We start from the raw sequence: 20,946 nt of genomic DNA on the forward strand, positions 1-20,946 counted from the left end.
GCCGACTACATGCAAAGGCCATCCAGATGGTGGACCCCAGGTGAACCAAATTATCAGCAGTGGAGCGGCCTTTGCCAAAACTGCCCTGAATTGCAGCCAAAAGGCCCCATGGCTCAAGGAGCCAACACAGCCGCTTGTTCACCTTGCATTTGAGCAACTTACAGATAACATCAGCAAGGCTGATAGTGCGATAACTGTCCATCTCAAAGGGGTTCTTACCCCGATTTCAGTACCAGAACTATCGTGCTTTCTCGCCACTGAGGTGGGAACTCTCCCTCACTCAAGATTCAATTAAAGATGGCAAGGATGTGACACTGAAAAATCACTAAGAGAGGTGTCAGCATTTGGTTGTGGCTGTGGTCTGGCCTTGGTGCCTTATCAGGGAAAAGGGCTAGGGCACTGGAGAGTTGCCATTCACTGAATGGAGCATTATATGGCTCGAGGTGGTGGGTAGTGAAAGATAAGTGCATTCACAGCACCTGCTGTTTTATCAGCCGAAAGGAGGAGTGGTAGTTCTGAGATGCAGATGCACAAGCGGAATCCTTATTAAAACATTCGGTGGCAGTACCTGGATCAATATAAATGCCACCATCTAAGGAAATACTTGGTACATCTGCAGGGGACTGGAAGCTTTGCCCATACCTGTGATGGAGAGGTACATGATCTAATGGTGGACGTGTACCACTCCCAGGATTCTAGCTTTAGTTATTTTATGAGGTAGCAGACATGGGCACAGAGCATTTTAAAGGCAAAGAGGTGCTCCAGTGAAGGGTGCTGCTTCTAGCATTGCTGAGCCCACCTATGATCTCCAATGGCTGCAGTGATCCACGGGGTCCATCAGAGTCCATCTTCCGAAGGGGGGATCCCGAGGAAGAGAGAATGATTTGGCTGGCTGCTAAAAGAATCGCAGAGAACCCACCTGGGCAAGTGACCAGGGGAGCAAAGCTGAGAGAGGGACAGGAAGATTGGGAAGTGGTCAGCACCATACAGGTCGTCACAGACTCTCCAGTAGATACATGGTAGAAGACCAGGACTGCACAAGGAGAGATCAATGGCTGCATAAGTTGTGTGTGCCACACTGAAGTACTTGAGGCACCAGAGTTCAAGATGCAAAGGTCGAGCTTTGACAGTAAAGTATCGATGTCTTTACCGTGGCCAGTGACCATTGTTCACGCCACCAAGGGTCATAGGTGTTGAAGTCGCCCACAACTAGGAAAGATGGAGAGAGCTGAGAGAGTAATGCAGACAGTACATCCTGAGACACAACATCATTTCGAGGGATATAAGCATTACAGATGGTAAAATCCTGATGTGCCCATACCAGAAGAGCCATAACCTTCAATGGTGTCTCAAGAGGCACAAGGTCACTGTACATAGAGTCCAGCACGTATGTTCAAAATCCACTCAACATCCTCTCACAGTCAGTACAATTCTTAAAATAACCTAGGTAGACACGAAGGGTAAGGGTCCGAGTTGCTGGAAACCGTGTTTCCTGGATGGCAATACAAATGCAAGGTATGTGCTTAAAACCTGCTGTAGCTCAGTTAGGTGGTGGGAAAATCTGTTATATTTCTACTGGAGGATGAGACTATTTGAATACTGTGGATGCACGAAGCGACCAGGGAGGGTAGGTTACGAACACGGGTCACGGTACTATACTGCCACCAGTAGAGACATCAGGGAATCCACTGACATACGTTCTACAGCACTGCCTGGGGAGATGTGGTGCCTCAGGGGCTACTGGGATCTCCACCTTGGGCACAGAAGGAGTGCATGCAGAGTCTAGTGGCATTGGGGCCACTGGAGTTTCCTCCTCCTTAAAGGTCTTCCTTTTGTCCTGCTCCTCCTCATTAGAAGATGAGGACTGAGAAGGTTTCCCTGAATTTGTTTCAGGGACAGAGGAAGAAAGTCAAGTCTGATGGCCAGCAGCCTGTGGCTCCTTCAGTCACTGGCCGGTTTGGTTTTGTTTCACTTTAGGGGGCAAAAAACAATTGGGGTCATACGTGCCCAAGTCAAAACTATAGAACATGAGGGCAGAGAGGAATTAAAAAATGACTATATGTCAGTCCCAACTGACATAAGAGAAGACAGCTAAAAACAGGCATCTGGAGAAATGGCTAAAAAAGACAACACACAGAAACGGAGGTCCAAAACTTTGCCATATTCCTTTGGCAGACAAAAAGTAAAATGTGGTCGACAGCCCACACGTCATTTGCTAAAACAGCTGATAACTCAGACAGCAAACCCAAGTGGGAACGTAAATGGTTAAAAAATGGGCATTCTCTCAGGAAGTGGCAGAAAGTTAAAACTAGGGCACAATGTACAAAGTGGTGGGGTAGTGCCAATTAACAAATGCCAATGGTTAAAAAGACAGTGCCCAATACACAGCCTAGTTAAAATTACCTCCTCCCAGCAGAAGGGCTGAGAGGAAGTCGTCCAAGCCACTGGGAGAGGCTTAATAAGGTGGAGATTATTCCCATGAAAGGAGGGCCATTGGCGATGCCAAAGGGACACCACCTCCTGACAGACGGCAACACAGAGATCGTCAGAGGGAATATAGGAACTAGCAGTTTGCGGTACGAGGACTGCAGCCTTGGCAGCAGCGTCAGCAGCCTTGGTTCCTGGCAGACCAACATGACCAGGAACCCAGGGAAACATCACACTGGCTCCACCAAGATTGATCAAGTGACAGTTTTCCTGTGCCCTCTGCACTAAGGGATGGGCAATGTACAGCACACACAGACTTTGAAGGGCACTGAGTGAGTCTGAGCAGAGGACAGAAATGAAAACTCTGTGTCACTGGATGTACTCCATGGCCTGATACAGGGCGAAGAGCTCAGCTGTAAATACTGAGCAGTGTGCCAGAAGCCGATATTGAAAGACACGGGTGCCAATGATGAAGGCACACCCCACCCCATGGTCAGTCCAAGAACTATTAGTGTATACAAAAGGTACTATCATGAAGTTCTAGGTGTAGGTCACGAAACTGAAGGCAATAGAGCAAGGCTGGAGTAGTGTCCTCAGGAAGCGAATGAAGGCCACGGTGTTGAAGGGCTCGCACCCACTGGGAAAGTTGCAGGTAGAGTGAAGTTGAGCTGCCGTAACAAGTGCCGAAAGCGGACTCCAGCAGGTAAAAGGGAAGAGAAATGCACCCCATACTGGCGATCAAAAGAATCATCAAACAAGGAGGCATAGGATGGACGGCCATACATGTCAGACAAATGGCATGCATACCTGCTGAGGAGAAAGTCGCTATGGTAGGACAGTGGTAGTTCAGCAGCTTCAGCATACAGACTCTCAGCCAGGCTAGTGTAAAAGGTGCCAGTGGTCAAACGGATGCCATGATGGTGGATAGCGTTGAGACGGCATAAGAGGGATGAATGTGCAGACACATAAACAAAACACCCATAGTCAAGTTTCCAACGCACAAGTGACTGGTGCAAATGGAGGAGGATGGTTCGATTGGCACCCCAATTGAAGTACCATTGAGGACACACAGGACACTGAGGAACCGCGTACAGCGGGCTGCCAGGCAAGACACATGGGAGGACCAAGAGAGTTTCCTATTGATCATGAGCCCCAGAAATTTCATAGTTTCTTCAAATGGAAGGGCAACAGGCCCAAGATGTACAGAGGGTGGGAGAAACCAATTGCATTTCCAGAAATTCATACAGACGGTTTTATCAGTGGGAAAAGCGAAAGCCATTGTCGATGATCCAAGAGTAAAGGTGAGCAAGACACTGCTGAAGACGCTGCTTAGTGAGACAGGTCTGTGGAGAACTGCAATAGAGGGCAAAATCGTCAACAAAAAGTGAGCCAGAGATGCCCGGCAGGAGACAGGCCATTATAGGATTAATGGCGATAGCAAAGAAGACAAGGCACACCATTTTCCTGGATCAAGGTGTCCAACAAGGCAGAACCCGCACACACCTTGAAAACTCTGTCTTTTAAAAATTCCTGAAGCAAACAAGGCAGGCGGCCACGGAAGCCCCACATGGAGAGTGTACGGAGGATACCAGTTCTCCAGCGGGTGTCGTAGGCCTCCTCCAAACCAGAAAACACTGCCAGTCTGGGATTACCACAGAGAACCATTCATGACATGGGTGGAAAGTAAGGAGATGGTCAATTGCAGAACACCGCACTTGAAATCCACACTGTGAATTCGTCAGTAAATTGCGAAACTCGAGTCACCATACCAGCCAGGCATGAATCATATGTTTCATCACCTTGCAATCACAGCTAGATCTGGGGAGGTAGCTAGAAGGAAGGTTTTTGTCCTTATGTATGAGTGGCTTCACGCCAATGTCTGTGAAATGTGCCCTCTGCCCAGATGCAATTGCATGTGTTAAGCAGAAGGTGCTTGCCCACAAGAGAAAGGTGCTGCAACAACTGAATGTGGACGGCATCTGGCCCTAGAGCAGAATATCAGGATGAATTGAGAGCATGATCTAGCTCCCTCATAGTAAAGGCAGCATTTTAGCACTCACGATTCGGAGCAGAGAAGGGTATCGCCCAATCCTCCTCAGCTCGTTCAGATGGAGGAAGGCAGGGTGATAGTGGGAAGAGCTCAAAATCTCCGGAAAATGGCGCCCCAAGGTGTTGCAGATAGCAATAGGTCCACAACAATATTGTGTGCTACTATCAGGCCAGAAATTGGGGAATGGATCTTGGTCCCAGAGAGCCATTGGAGGTTGGCCCACACAACAGAGTAGGGGTGGAGCTGTTAAAAGAACTAATGAATGAAATCCAGTTATAGCTTTTGCTATCTCGAAGAATGCGACAACACTTTGCATGCCTCTGTTTATACTGAATGCAGTTTGCCATCATAGGATGATGGTTAAAAACGTGGAAAGCACATCTCTATACGTGAATTGCATCGCAGCATGCCTCAATCCACCAAGGGACTGGGAAACAGCATGGTAAAGAGGAAGTGCAAGGAATGGAACATTCTGCAACAGTAAGGATAACATTTGTAAGGTATTCCACCTGGTCATCACAACTGGGGAAATCTTGTTCTTTGAAAGTCGCCAGGGAGGAGGAAAGCTGCCAGTCAGCCTTAGTAAGCTACCATTTGGGTGTGTACACAGATGGGTAGGAGTCAACAAATGGATAGCACACAGGAAATGGTCGCTCAAGTAGGTATCAGATAGAACGGACTACTCACGATGATGGGCAAGCTGGGCAGTGCAGAAGGATAAGTCCAAATGGGAATAGTTGTGCAAGGAGTTGAAAAGGAAAGTGGGTGCCTCAGTGTTACGGCAGAAGAGGGTAAGTTGTTTAAGAAGGTCAGCCAAGAGGGCACCCCTCTGACAGGTCCTGCGAGACGATGATGCACATTAAAGCCACCAAGTAGCAAAAATGGGATAGGTAGCTGCCCAATAAGCTGAAGTAAGTCTGTCCTGCTGACATTAAATATCAGAGGGACATAAATGGTACAGAGGGAAAAAATCAGGTGGAGAAGGAAAAGGCGAACTGCAACAGCACGAAGATGGGTAGTCAGGTAAATGGGCTGACTATGAATGTCATCCCATATGAGCAGCATGTTGCCCATATGAGATGGAATGCCGACCTCAGGGGGAAAGTCAAAACGAACTGGTAAGAAATGTGAAAGCTCAAAGTAGTGGTGGGGGTGCAATTTTGTTTCCTGAAGGCAGAGTACAAGGGGACACTGTGATGCTAAAAACAGTCGTAAATCCTTTTTGTGGTACCAAAGGCCGTAAACAGAGAGTCATGATGAGGAAGAGATGTCACCTCGGCAGCTGCCGAGTGACAGCCTGTGAAGAGTCACTACTACAGGGTACAGAAGCAGGAGGATCCTGCTCCATGGGGTCCACAGATGCATCGGACTGCTTGTGCAGTCAGTTCGCGGAGTCCAATGCTGAAAAACAGTTGGTGGTGCATGCTGGCAACACAGAGGCCAGCCGAGCTAAGGTATCATGTGGCAACACCGTCGAAGAGGATCTTCGAGTTGGCAAAGGAGATGACCGTTTGCCTTTGGTGGACTTCTTCAAACATATCCAGTTAGAGGAAGACTCGGGTGTTGGTTGGCTGGAGGGACGTAGGAAGTCTTCAAGAGAATACTCCTTCTGTCCTTTCTGGCCTACCTATTGTGTAACTGGTGGGTTCACCTCTTGAGGCGGGAGTTTGATGGCTTGTTGCACAGCTGGACAGGGGTGGGGGGGATCCTACCTTGACAATGGGTGATGTCACGACATCAGAGCTGAACTGGAAGTCACAGGACTGTGTGGCCATGTCCTTCATGCGAGGGGTAACAAGAACAGAACTATAGGTGCCAGATGGGAGAACACAGGGTTTGTGACTAGCCAATAACTTGCGAGTGATTGGGTTCGGCACTTCTTTCCTTACCCGGATCTCTCGGACAGCCTGTTCATCAAGATACATGAGACAATACCGAGAGGAGGTGGCATGGCCACCATTGCAGTGGATAAAGCAGGGAGAAGGAGGCGGACAATCGCCCTCATGCGCACCCCTACCACAGGTTACACATTCAGGTGGGTGTCGACAAGACATTCTAGTGTGGTTCAAACAATGACACTGTTAGCAGCGCATTGGGTTGGGAATGTATGGCCAGACTTAAATAATTTCAGAAGCACGACTCTCTCAAAGGTGAGAAAGTGAGTGCGGTTGAGCACTAAGGAGGCATCTACCTTTTTCATTACATAATGGATGGCAGTGACACCTGATCAGAGAGGTAAGACTGGATTTCAGTCTAGGTTGGACTGTTGAGCAGCCTAGTGTAAATAACACCACAGGAAAAATTCAAATTTCTATGGGCCTCAACATCAACGGGTAGTCATCAAGAAGCGAGGTGGCAAGCAGTAGTTGTGTTTGAGAATCTTAAGTAGTCTCCAAAAGCAAAGTGCCATTCCGTAAACAGGAGCAAGATTTCACAGGGCCAGCAATTGCGTTAACACCTTTCTGAATAATAAACGGACTTACCATGGCGAAGGACTGACTGTCTTCAGTATGTTAGACCATGAGGAACTGTGGTGCAGCTGGAAGGGTCTTTGAATCATTGGCCTCATTATGTTTACATTTCATAGATGCCGATTGTGAATACGAACTGACTCATTGCGAGAAAATCCGCCATGATTGCCAGCATTTCCGATGGCATGGTCCTTCCAACTGGGGGCTACCTTCAGAAGGGGGTGCACCCACCTTAGGTGACTGTTTACACCTCAGGTCACACCTCCTGAACACCTGACAGAGAGACCAATCGGCAATTTGGAAAGATTGCAGCTCAGGCAATCACCCCTCTCGGGGCCTCGCCTGTACCAGGGGATACGTGCGAACCCTAACTGTAGACCTGGGGCTGGGAATTATGCCTTACCCAGTCACCTGTTATGTGTCAGATGCATGGGCCAGCCTTCAAGAGCACACAGGGAGGAAGAAGAAAAAGAGAATCCTCAAACACCGAAGTGGAGGAATGGGAGAATAAGGGAAACAAATAAAGGACAAGGGAGCGAAGAAACAATGGTGAGACTGTTCTTACATTAGAAACAGACAATGTAGAACAATCCCAATAACATCCCAGACATGTTCCCCAAGGGAGGGGAAAAAGAATAGCAAGAGGATAGACATGCAGCACGGACGCGAAAAAATGCTGCAAAGGTTTGGGCCCCATGGTAGCCAAAGAGTGGCGAGACCCCTGGGGGTCACTGGCTGGTGTCTGGCTATGAACCAGCAAGAGCCGCAGAAGAAAAACAGTGGAAAGAAGAGTCCTGAGGGACCTCTTCCTAGCTGAAGAAGCCGGAGGAGGACGAGGTGCCTCTGGCCGAGGGATGGGGACCAGTGTCATATGTCCTAACTCTATACATCTGAAGCCTCTCAAAGGAGGAGGAACATAGTATTTCATATCTCCTTGATCTTCTCGGGCAATGTATCACTCTTGAAAGATGAGATAAAGGCCCCGGCAGCAACTCTTTTCTGTTGGTCTCCTATGGACATAATGGACATCGCTCTAAACTGACCCACAGCTCATCATCAGATTGCAGATGAAGATCACAGTGAAAGAGGTGCCTTGGACCATATTGAGACTCCTGTGGGGAGTGGCAGTCATAGGGATGTCACAAGAGCATGTGGCTGGGCAGGAGATGACATTATAATGAGGAGGTTCAAATGGCTCTGAGCACTATGGGACTTAACATCTGAGGTCATCAGTCTATATTGAGGAGGGAACCGCTCTCCATCTTAGAGTTGGCTGCAATTTCCCTGTATTTGTTTTCAATGCTTTTCCACAAAAAATAAAGGCATCATGGCCAAAAAGGTGTCCCCATTGGTCCTCGTACAGACCGTGTATTGGGAGGAGGATTTCGCTCCTTGACATCTAGTCCTGTGTTCCTCCTACAGCATGGCAAGGGAAGGGAACACATGGGATCATACTTTGTTACATCGCACAAGGCCTTCCCATTTGAAGAGACTCCTGGGGCTGGTGTGGCACCAGTCGTGTTATGTGTGAACTATCTGTCATGGTGCCACCTACTTCAACTGGGTGCTACCCAGCTACAGCAGCAGCTACCTGGCCAGTGACCTGTTGCTGGGAGCCCCCGTGCTCCAGTCATGATGAGCACACACTCCGTGGCATACAAGGGGAGGAGTGGGTAGCACAAGCACCAACAATGCAATCGTTGCATTGTCAGTGGGCTAGAGGGATACCACTGTGCAGATACTCAATGTCCATCCCCCTCTCCCCTCCACACACAATGGGATGGCTACCATGAGTAGATGACCTTCCCTGCATGACACTGCACTTCTGCAAAATATGGAAAAGATGGCAGGTCAAACTCAATAATGGGAACCTCCACATTGTTAATCAAAATATCCACGGGTGTACTGCCGGTCTACAGTGTCCAACGGGCACAATATTTCGGCGATCGTACATGTCGCCATCATCAGGTGAACTGACGGATTGAGCTCCTGTGAACGTGGCGGCACGGAGATCCGTACACTATGGCTGCTCAGGGGGAACTGGGTTCAGTCGCGGCGGCGGCCGATTTAAATACCCTCCGCCCGCGCCACGCTCACTCCGCCGTGTATGGAGTTTAGATGTGTAAGGAAGTCAAGGAGTTTATCCATACCATGTGGCCAGATGACGAACGTGTCGTCCACGTAACAGAAGAAGCAAGTAGGTTTTCATACACCCCAACATCAAATTCACTATGGAGACTGAAATGGAGGGTAAACTACATTTCCTTGACGTCTTGGTCTAGAGAAGGCCTGACGGCACCCTAGGCCATGGGGTGTATCGGAAGACAACGCACACTGATCTGTATTTGCACACAGACAGCTGCCACCACCCTTCACAGAGGAATGGGGTGCTTAAAACTCTAGTACATAGGGCGCGCACTATCTCTGATGCAGAGAGTCTACCCCAGGAATTGGAACATCTGAGAACTGTATTTCGAAAAAATGGGTAATCAGAGTGGCAGATTCAACGTGCTCTCCGCCCACCCACTACAGCACAACCTGTGGAGATGGATGAAATCACGAGGGAGGAGGTAGGCACTGCGTTTATTCCATATACAGGCGCACTCTCGGGGAAAATCGCCCGCATTTTGAAGAAACACCGGGTCGGAACTGTGTTTTCTCCTCCGAATAAAACTCGTGCACTGGTGGGGAGCGCCAAAGATGGCCTCGGTTTGAGGAAGGCCGGCGTGTACCAGATTCCGTGTCAGTGTGGCAAGTCATATATTGGTCAGACGATGCGTACCGTCGAGGATCGATGCCGTGAACACCAGAGCCACACTCAACTGATGTATCCAAGCAAGATGGCGGTCGCTGAACATTGTTTGTCGGAAAATCACGCTATGGAGTATGAATGCACGAGGATTCTGGTACAGACGTCAAGATACTGGGACAGCGTTGTTAGAGAGGCCATCGAAATTCGCACCAATGACGACCTCATAAACCGTGACTGTGGCTATAATCGTAGCAAGGCTTGGGAACCAGTGATTGGGTTAATCAAGAGTAAATTGAGCAAATGTATAGTTGTGACAACCATGGCGGACAGAGCCATCACACCAACGTCATCTCAGACGCCGTCGCAATCTGTTCCACCGCACGACCGTGGCGCGGGGCGCGCGGACAGCGGAGTGAGCGCGCCGCGGGTGGAGGGTATTTAAATCGGCCGCGACCGAACCCAGTTACCCCTGAGCAGCCATAGTGTACGGATCTCCGTGCCGGCACGTTCACAGGAGCTCAGTCCGTCAGTTCACCTGATGATGGCGACATGTATGATCGCCGAAATATTGTGCCCGTTGGACACTGTAGACCGGCAGTACACCCGTGGATATTTTGATTATCAAATACGCCGGGAGAAACTCAAGAATCACACCTCATTGTTAATGGAATGTGAGGACAGGACTGGGAGTGAAACTAGAAATGAAGACCAAAATCGTGAACCAAGTTCAAGCAGGGTCTGCACCAAAAGGACCACCTGACAAAGTCAGATGCGGTAAGAGATAGTCGAAGTGTAGGAGGAAGCAATGCTACAAAGGCTGGGGTCGCGTGGTAGCCAAGAATGTACTCACCACAGATTGGTGAACCCTCCCCCCCCCCCCCCGGGATGGGGGGCTGGAGGGGGGTATAGGGTGTTTATGTGGTTGTGTGCACGAATCTGTGTACTTCTACTAGAGAAGGACCAAGAGCTCAAAATCTAGTGTAAATACTATTTTCTATTTGGAGTTTCTTCGCACCATACATTAGCTGGCTATACTTTACTTTACATATTGTAACATTCTATAGTAATCTAAGCAAACTATTTGCCTTTAGTAATGATTTTCACACTCATATTCATATAGATATATTTTATGAAGAAAAAATAAACCATGAGAATTACACATTGTTATTCTAAATGTATTCCTCTATTCCAGGATTAATTATACAACTTTTGTAACATGTTTGCCTAATAAATTTTCCACTTGTTGATAACTTATGAAAACTGTTTAATGGCACGGCTGCTCCCTCCAGACAACAGAACTACAAGTAATGGAGCCAGCACTTCCACTGTTCATACTGCAGCCGCTGCCTCCACGGCTGCTGCTGGTGCCGCTGCCGCCACATCGTCTGGATCCCGTGCTCTGACCATGTATGGTATTCAACTCTGATTTGATCATTTATGTAATTTCAATTGCTAAATTCAGTGGCTCAAAATGTGTTCACAAAATAATAACCAACTTGACTTTCCCAGACAACAGAGATATATCTCCAAGTTCTCCCAATATCCTTCTTTCCTATACAGTTTGCAGCACAAAAACTGCTGTTTGGTTAAGTTGAAGAGCAAACATATGACAGTCAAGTTGGCATAAGAAGATCTATGATGGCTTTCAGCGCTGTTGCTAGCTTTCAACTGCAAAGTGCTAATGGCTGCAGACGAAAATGACAGCCATCTATAGAGTTGTGGCAACAATGAGCCATTGCCATAGAGACATTTACAAAATTGTGTAATGTGATTGACAGAGGTAGGCACACAAAGCTGCCATGCCCAGCCCACCGCAACTGTCAGGGATCAACTTATGCCAACTCAACTAAAGTATCAGTTAAGAGTGGAATGAGGACTGGTACATGTGAATCCCTGTTTAACTACTTTTTGAAAATACCACTGAACATGAAATTTGCTAACAACTGAATCCAAGACAAGCACATAACAACTAACTCACTCATACTAATAATATGTGATAAGCTAAATAACTTTTCATCTTCTTTGTGTTTGCATGTTATTTCAGTAAGTACACTAATCTTATTTTGCATTTAGCACTGTCTTTACATTTACTTCAACAATAATTTTCTGATTGTTGGTAACAATATACTGTTGAAAAGTTCAAAATCAATAAGAGGTAATAGGAAAATAACACAATGACAGGGTTAAGGATAACAAAAAAAAAAAAAAAAAAAAAATTGCCAGCGGCATTAAATTGATCTTTTCATTACTTTAATCCAATTTCAGTTCTCAATATAAGTTCTTTTTACCTCAATATGTAGCCTACACTTTATGCAGTGTTTTAAAATAATTGAAGCCATAATCATTTTTTTTAAATCTTTAGACTCTTCCTCAGTTTCTTTCAGCCACTCTTCCTTAATTTGAAATGCATTTCTCCCTCCAAGCCTTTTCTTTAAGTTTTTGAAGAGAAATTATGTCTTCATGGATATACATTTTTCTTACCAACTTTTCTATCAAATCTAGATCAAATGTAATCAATAAAGAAACTTAAAAGTGTTCAAAGAGAACTTTTCCCCTACACACATGGTCAGTGTGTACACTACAAACAACTACCATGATTTTCCAGTTCACGGAACAGTTTCTGATTACACCAGCGAGCATATTCTTGAGAGCAAATGCAGAACAGTGCTTGATGCTTTCTCTTTGATTGGCAGTAATGCAGCAACTTCACATTTCATTCAGTTAGCTGGATTTTACACGAAAATAACAAAATATGGAAAATGATGAAGAAACAGACTGTTGCACACTGGCTTGAACAAAAAAGCAGAAATGTCAACAGGCAAATGTAAATAAAAATTTGTGCAAAGCATACAACAATTGCAATTAGCAAAGGGCCTTGCCAAGTACCAAAGAAAATTCTGGTCCTTTGTAAAATCATTACATGGGTTGCATGCTTCTATTTGGTCACATGTTGACCAGTCTGCTGCACCAATAGAAGCAGCACAAAGGATAAGCTGAGGTTTTAAATCTTATAGTTTTAAAAAATCATTCATCCATGAGAATTGTACAGACATACCATTGTTTGACCACTGCACAGATGCTGATATGGAGGACATAGAAACTGGCATCCTGGTGCTGTGATGCAATTCAGAGTTGAAAACACATAATTTACCAGTTCCAGATGGAATCTAAATATGGTTTTACAAAGAGTACTCTTCAGCACTGGCCACTTACTTAGCCTGTCACAAGACTAGTATCACTAGCTCGATTAGCACGGATGCACGGGGCAGTTTTAAAATTACTATGAAAACTTATGGCATACTGTACATACTATGTATATATGCACGCCTGTATGGCTGCACTGTTCTGGCCGTGTGCACAATCTCGGGATTGTTTGACAGCTAGGCTGGGTCGAGGTGCTGTGAGAGAGGGAGAAAAGAGGCAAGGAGAGGGAGGAAAGGGAGGAGAAAGGTCGGCAGTGGCTCAGAGGGAGACAGTGGGTGTATAAAATTGGAATGTGCGAAGAAGCTGCAGCAGGTGCACGTGATAGGAATGAGACACAAGCACCCAAACTGTCAAGTTCTTGCAGTATACTTCATTGTCACCAGCCTATATAGGGAGAAATGATCATCATAATAAAATAAGTGAAATTAGAGCTCACATGGAGATAGTTAAGAGTGGAATACTAGAGAAATAGACTGAAAGGGGCTCGACGAACCCTCACTGGGCACACAAATGAGTATTATGGTCACGTAGATGACGCCAGGACGATGTGCTACAGTGATAACTTCCATTACTTCCTTCAGAAAAACTTGTGCTGGGAGGCTGGCTCCAGATGCCACAGGTTGTGAAGCAGTCACTGAAATTGAACATGTTATGCTCATGAGCATGTCCCGCTACTGGATACTCAACTTCACTCCTGGCCACAGTTGACAATGGCCTTTCATTTGGGTGAACAGTCGGTTGGTAGTCATGTCCATGTTAAATGCTGAGCAGAAATTTCAGGACATCTGCCTGCTTTCCCAGGTGGCCCTGCCCCTTATGAGAAAGGACAAAAAATGGTTCAAATGGCTCTCAGCACTATGGGACTTAACATCTGAGGCCATCAGTCCCCTAGAACTTAGAACTACGTAAACCTAACTAACCTAATGACATCACACACATCCATGCCCAAGGCAGGACTTGAACCTGCGACCGCAGCAGCAGCGTGGTTCCGGGCTGAAACGCCTAGAATCGCTCGGCCACGAGACAGGACAAGCCCAAGATTAGACTAGAGTAGTACTTGCTGGGAGGGTGAATCGGACAGTTTTTGTGTCTATATCTTCCACAGTGATATCACCCACGAGGCAAGCGGTTTGGTCATAAGCATGGACCAGGATATTGTGTTGGTTGGGTGCACAGCAGAATACCACTTTAGGAGGGTTTTAAAGAATTGTGGGTAGGATGTCCCTCTTTGCCAGGCTCTACGAAAGATAGCTGAAGTCCTGGCAAAGAACAATGATTCCATACTTCCAGCCTGGGATGATAATGGGTAATGAGGGAGATGCTCCTTTGCAGTTGGCTCTTTACCATGGTGTGAGGATTATCAATGTATGAGGATACTTCATGGGAAATCTGTTTGTGGACTGCATTTCAGATGTAGTGCCCTTCACCCATTCCACCCAACACCCTGTATACTGGCGATGTGCAGCACTTTCAGTTCAGTAGGCACAGTACAGCTGTACTGGTGTGTGTGTGTGTGTGTGTGTGTGTGTGTGTGTGTGTGTGTGTGTGTGTGCGCGCGCACGCACATGCGCATGCGGGGATCCATGCCCATGTGTGTGTGTGTGTGTGTGTGTGTGTGTGTGTGTGCGCACGCACATGCGCATGCGGGGATCCATGCCCATGAGCATGCATCCACGCAATCTAGCAAAAAAAAAAAAAATTCATTGTTGTTTGTGCATTTTTTGATGACTCAGTGTCTCTACTACCTGGTGATCTATTATCTCTGATACTAAATTATTTAGTTTTAAAAATACATCTACTTCCATGTATCACCACACTACACTTATGTTATGACCACACAATGGTTAACGTGAGCACAGGACTATGGAAATGTTACAAAGATCTTTTGATAAAATATACAACAGACTTACAGAGAAGGTGCATAAACTGTCCACTGTGGTGCAGAAGTAGTGTCTTTGCCTACTAATCAAAACATCCTTGATCTAAGATTCAAACCTATCGATTGCTTAAATTCTGACCAAAACTTATCAACAAATGTGACAGAAAATATCTGTTATAAGGAGTCGTCCTCATTCTACTGACAACCTTATCAAAAATGGTGGATGAGCAGACAGAGATTCAGGGCACTCTCTTGCACTCAGTGTGGGAAAATGCCCCAAATGCTGGAACACTCAGCAATGAGGATTGGCATGAGGGTGCAAAAGGCAATGAAAACCTCTGCATTGAAGACAAACAATGTAGATCCACAGGACATGTGCCCTGTGAGTGCAAAGATGTCATGATCTGTTGATTGGAAAAAGGTTCTGGATTAGTTCCCCATTTTGATATCTGAGAGGGGACTCCTGCGAAGGAGATGACCACAAGAAAAAAAAACTAAAAAGTAACATTCTAAAAGTCATACATGAGATGTCAGAAGTCAGAATGTCATACAGAAGTTAAAAAATCTGAAAAGGGAAATGCAATCGCTCAGTCTAGATATAGTGGTGGTCAATGAAGTGAAATAGAAAGAAGATAAGGATATATATTCAGATGATTTATGTTAATATCAACAGCAGCATAAAGTGCTGTAATGGCTGCAGGGTTCATCAAGAGTAGGAATATAGGGTAGTATATTTGTTTTGATTGTTTATGTGGCAAGTACCATCTACCTGGTTTTTCGAAGAGAAGTGAGGACACGTAACAGTGACTGGAAAGCCGTTGTAAAGTGACCAGGAGTAACATTTTAGTTGTTTACTATCCCAAAATTTTTGATAAATTTATTTCCCTACCTTTTTATCATTCCTTATTGATTTAATTACCTTATTAAACCTCCTATCCATATCAATTGAGTTATGAGAAAATGCAAACGAGAAGAATTACATCCAGTAGGTTTCCTCGAGATTCGAATCTGGGTTCTCCGCGTCCCAGCCAGCTACCTTGGTCATTGCACAATTTTTTTTAATCACATTTTGATCTTAATTTCGTTGTATTTGCTCAGGGCAGACGTCCAATTACGCTTGTTAAAGTTCATCGTTCATCCATTAACTCACTTTTTTTGTTACAGAGGGCAGCTAACCCTCTGACCGAACATGCTGAGCTACCATGCCGGGACCACTATCGGTGCTCTCGGCGAAAAGCGTTTACCATGTGGGTACATAAGGGGCAGTTGTAAAAGTTTCTTTCCTCGATTTCTGGAAAAGTACGCATTTGTGGACCCTATACCTCATCATGAAAAATGCTCTATTTACTATCATCTATCGATCCCGCCAATTTTGAGTCGATTGCTCGTCATGACCTTTAGGGGTGATTTTCTCAAAAACAGGAGGGTGTTGAGCTAAAAATCTCAGAGTTCTTCGTTTTAGGTTGTACACAAGTGACCTGCTAAATTTGAGCTGAATCGGTTGGCCGTGACGGAGGCCTTCCCCTTGTGAGTATGTATCTTATTTTAAGAGATGAGTGTTATTGTGTTACATGGGTGATCAATGACTCTACACTTATGCTTCTTGGTCACTAGTCTTCTTTAATCCAAAAGTATTTACATTCTACAACAAGTTTCCTACAATGTTTATACATGACTGAATATATTTCATATATATGAAGAAAAGGATTTTAGTAAGCATCTTGAGGTTGAAGCTCTTCTATTTGTGTTTTCTACCAAATAGATTTCTTTTTGGAGGGAGTCCGCCTTGAGCGACACAATTTTGTCTTTTCTTCTATTTCCCAGACAAATTTCACTGAAGTTTCAGCATCATTGATCAGCCTTTGCATCTTCAGTGGGCTTTTCTTTCTTGTTACCACATGCTGTGGTTTTTCTAGTTTTTTTATTGCACTTATTTTCTTTGGCAGTTTGTTGTTTTATCTGGCTCCTGGTTGTAAACAGACACAGCTAAAGTCACACAGTGAAGGTTTTCACAGTGAAGATAATGGGGACACCAGAAAAAAATGACAAACTGTGAAAGAAAACAGGTTCAATTAAAAAAACACAGGAAAAGCACGGCACTTGGTAACAAGAAAGAAAAGAAAAGCCCGCTGATAATACTGAAACTTTAGTGATAGATGTGGGAAATAGAAGGAAAGATAAAATTGTGTTTTGCTCAAGGCGGATCCCCTCCAAAAACAAACTAGGACTTTCGTACGTTACCTGAGATAGTGTCAACTATAAGAGAGGTTTTGTTTTTGAGGGAATTAATTATATTTTTAATTTCTTTTACAGAGCTTGGAATAATTGTAATTTGCCTGGGTCTATGAGACATTGCTTCTTGCATATATCTACTGTCACCTCCGGATTTGTTAGTTACTAATTGAGGACTTCACGGGATGTGGGGCCGTGATGTTATCCTTGCATCTGGGTATGATTACCCACTAACCCAGTCACATTGAGGAGGTAGATAATGGATGAAATGTGACTGAAGGGTAGCAGTTTCAAGGGCAGAGGAAAAAAGTGCAATGGCAAGTGCCAAGAGAAAAAATCTCTGTGATAGTCTGGTTAGGTAGTAAGAGCAGTAGCAGTTTCTTGCTATCTGCAACAGATCATGCAAGGGTAGATTGGTTGTTAAGGGTAGGTTGGTTGTTAAGTTTTGGGTATCGCGCAGTGCTCAGTACTGTTGTCACAGCTTAGGTCATCATAAATAGTGTCACTCCTTTCGAGGAGAGGTACTGCTGGGCCAAGTCTCCTGGGTCAGCTGCAGCATCTGCATCTGTAACATACCAAGATCATTCTATAACCGGTCGATTGGTCATAAACTAATCACTAAGTAAGGGTTTTGAATGGGTTTGTTTGTGTTTAGTGTGCAATATGGCTGCCCTGGATTGCCAGCTGGTCAACTAGTTTACACCTGTCATGCCAGTTAATTTTGCAGTGCTCAAGGGGTTCACCAGTATTTGTCATTTTTGTGTGTTGGTGTTACCCATAGGAGGTTAATTGTCTCTAAGTAGTGGTGTTTTTGGGTAGCTGTGTTTCCACCTATGGTTGTGATAGTAATAACCCGTGTTAAGGATGAAAGGATTGTTAGAGTGGCTTGTTTTCTTGTACAGTCATGTGGCAAGTTTTCTGAATACCTCTGTGAGAGACTCAAGGCGGTATTCTCTCTGAGGTACTTCAAGAAAGTGGTTATTAAATAACTTGACTACCTGATTGTTATTATTTATTGGTTTGCCATTTCCTTTAACAGCAAATTCCTCACATTCCTTAACTGATTTTCCAGTTTCCCTTTGAACTACTGCCCAAATGGATTTAATTTTCTTATATACATTATTGATTTCAGACATTATATAGAGATTTTTTAAGTTTCCTTGAGAGAGCACAGCATTTCTTGTTTCTTAGTTCTCTGTCTGTCCTAACCATTTCAAAGATTTTTGTTTTCTCTGCATATTGCATTTAGATTCCTTTTGTAATCCAGAGCATGTTTGATGTTTCCCTTTGTACTGTACTTCATTCATTTAAAGATCATTAATTACTCAACCTGTTTGCCATAACACCACTTCACTGTAACCAAATAATTTTAATACAGCTAGTTGTGCACTAGTATATTGTGAACAGAAAAGAAGTTATAAGGTGGAAGAATTACAGTGATAGTACAGACTAGGCTTACTACCTTAGGGTAGTAGCCTTAAAATGGTATTATAACTAACTTCAACTTATTGTAATCATCTGATGATGAGCTATTAAGATGTTACATAGTAACTTATCAAAAGGCCTGGAGAAACACTTATCAGAACCAAAATACATTAACCATCCAACAGTGGGCAAATACAAAATCATGGAGCATTTGATAATTAGAATAACTGTGCATATAGAATTTCAGAAATATAACCAGAAAACCAAAAACTTACTTTAGACTGATTTTCAATTGACACATAACATAAATAATGTGTGAAATGTGAAAATTGTGTTCAACATTATAACAGCAGAATAAACTTACTGATAAATTTTTTGATTTTTGTATATCTAAAAGCTCGGTAATGGGGATACAAATTAGCTGCCATGAGAAGGTGTATGTGTAAGCATGTGAATGTTTCAGATCAGAAAATAGTGACCTCTGATGGTCCATGGCAACATAAAGAGATTTGATGAGAAAAGAGCAGCCAACGATGTTCTAGATCAACAGAAAAGTAGCTGCAGGAAAATTGTGACTTCCAACATGTAAACAGAGCAGAAATTTTGACTCCCCACAAAAGAATTGAATGCTCACGGCTGCATCACCTGCAGGTGGAGGGTTAATGAAGGACTTCCTCAGGGTAGAATATTACAACCCATACTGTTCCTTATATACACCAATGGCTTTTCAAACCATGTAAACACTGGGTAGAAATTTGTCTTTCCTAATGATGGCACTATGTAGTCATTGAGAAAACAAGAGAATTCTGTGCAGGAAATAAAATGAACTCCTTGAGGAAGTTTACAATAGGTCAATATGTAATAAAGTTACACAGACATCCAAATGCACACCCCCATGGCCACAGCAAGACAGCGTGGCATATCCTGTAATATGTAATCAGCCTTACTTCTCCATTTGTCCTTACTATTTAAAACAATTTTGTTTTCCTTACATATCACATTTGATTCCTTTTGTGATCCAATCTCACTGCAGCTATGGGAGTGTGCATTTGGGTGTCTGTGTGGTTGTGGCTCAAATGGCTCTGAGCACTATGGGACTCAACTGCTGTGGTCATCAGTCCCCTAGAACTTAGAACTACTTAAACCTAACTAACCTAAGGACATCACACATCCATGCCCAAGGCAGGATTCGAACCTGCGACCGTAGCAGTCGCACGGTTCCAGACTGCGCGCCTAGAACCGCGAGACCACCGCGGCCGGCTGTGTGGTTGTGTCTGTGAATGTGCGTGCTCTGGCTATAAAAAAAAAACTGGTGCTCAAAAGCTAGTATAAATGCAGTTTTCTGTCACCTATTTCTATGCTCCACGCACCAATCCACTATAGGTGAGTGGTTGCCTTTCCAATGTCTTATGTACAGCTCTATCCAGAAATTTCCGTTATCGTTATGTCATAAAGTTACAATGAGCATAAGAAAACAAATGTCATGAATTTAAGTTGGGACAGGGAAAATTACACCATTAAATTATCTGTAGTGATACCGGTACAGACTGTGTAACACACACTCATTTTCTAAAAATGAGCATCGATTTTCAGCTGAAGCAAACAACAAAATATACTGGCAAACAGACTGTTATCAGCATGCCTTTAGAGTTCAATGAGCCATGTGTAACAGCCAGTGTCTTTTAGTTAGTACTGTTCATGAGTACAGTCAATTCTTAGCTATTGCAGTTTCTTCTGGGGACCAAATGCACAAAATATGAGCACTGTTTTTAAACTACAGCAAACAGCCATAAGAATAATGACAAAAAAACAGCATTTGTGCTCATTGTAAATATCTTATTCATTTATTATTTAAAACAAATTTAATTCAGGTATCTTCCTATTAGATGTAGAACCTAAAAGCAAGCAGTTTCCATAAGCAGATAATGAATGTCACAGAAAGAACATCAGTATTTTCTATCAGGGCATGTGTGCAAAAGATCCAAGATACTAGCCAGCTATACAACTCACTAGCAACAGTTCTGAAATTTGAACAGCTTCCAACAAAACACAAACATAGATAATTTTAGATAACATGTTTTGGAGATCTGATGGCAATTTACTATAAATTATCTATTAGTAAAACAGTCATGATGGCAAAAATCATTTACTTAAAATAAATTAAATAAATGTTTACAGTGATATTGACTCTTTTATTAACTGACTTACATAGATAGTGGAACAAAATGTGTGATAAAGCAATAGGGAATTGAATCAAAGCATGGAATCAATGGACTGACATAGAACTGCGGAAAGATGGGAGTCTTTCCTAGATGATACCAGCTAACTACTTTAAAGTTCTACCCAACTGTGGTTAACCAAAAGGAACTGAAAAAACTCTCACCAAATTCAAATTCAGAGCTCCTGACAACATAACAGATGCCATCATATCACTTAAAAATATCAAAGTGTGTGCTGCTGAGATGGGGAAATCAAGAGGTGATGAACTCTGAAAGAGAAAATGAAC

The 20,946-nt window shown here is 44.1% G+C and overlaps 1 protein-coding gene across 1 annotated transcript in view; it reads left to right on the plus strand.

The window, feature by feature from the left end:
* Positions 1-20,946, plus strand: part of LOC126262787 (trehalase-like) — a 361,100-nt gene that overhangs the window by 260,003 nt on the left and 80,151 nt on the right. The window contains exon 9 of the mRNA XM_049959608.1: positions 10,990-11,107. Coding sequence (XP_049815565.1) covers positions 10,990-11,107 — 118 coding nt within the window. The remainder of the gene's footprint in view (positions 1-10,989; positions 11,108-20,946) is intronic.

This window comes from Schistocerca nitens, chromosome 6 (genome assembly GCF_023898315.1).
Source record: "Schistocerca nitens isolate TAMUIC-IGC-003100 chromosome 6, iqSchNite1.1, whole genome shotgun sequence".
In the NCBI taxonomy this organism is placed as follows: domain Eukaryota; kingdom Metazoa; phylum Arthropoda; class Insecta; order Orthoptera; family Acrididae; genus Schistocerca; species Schistocerca nitens.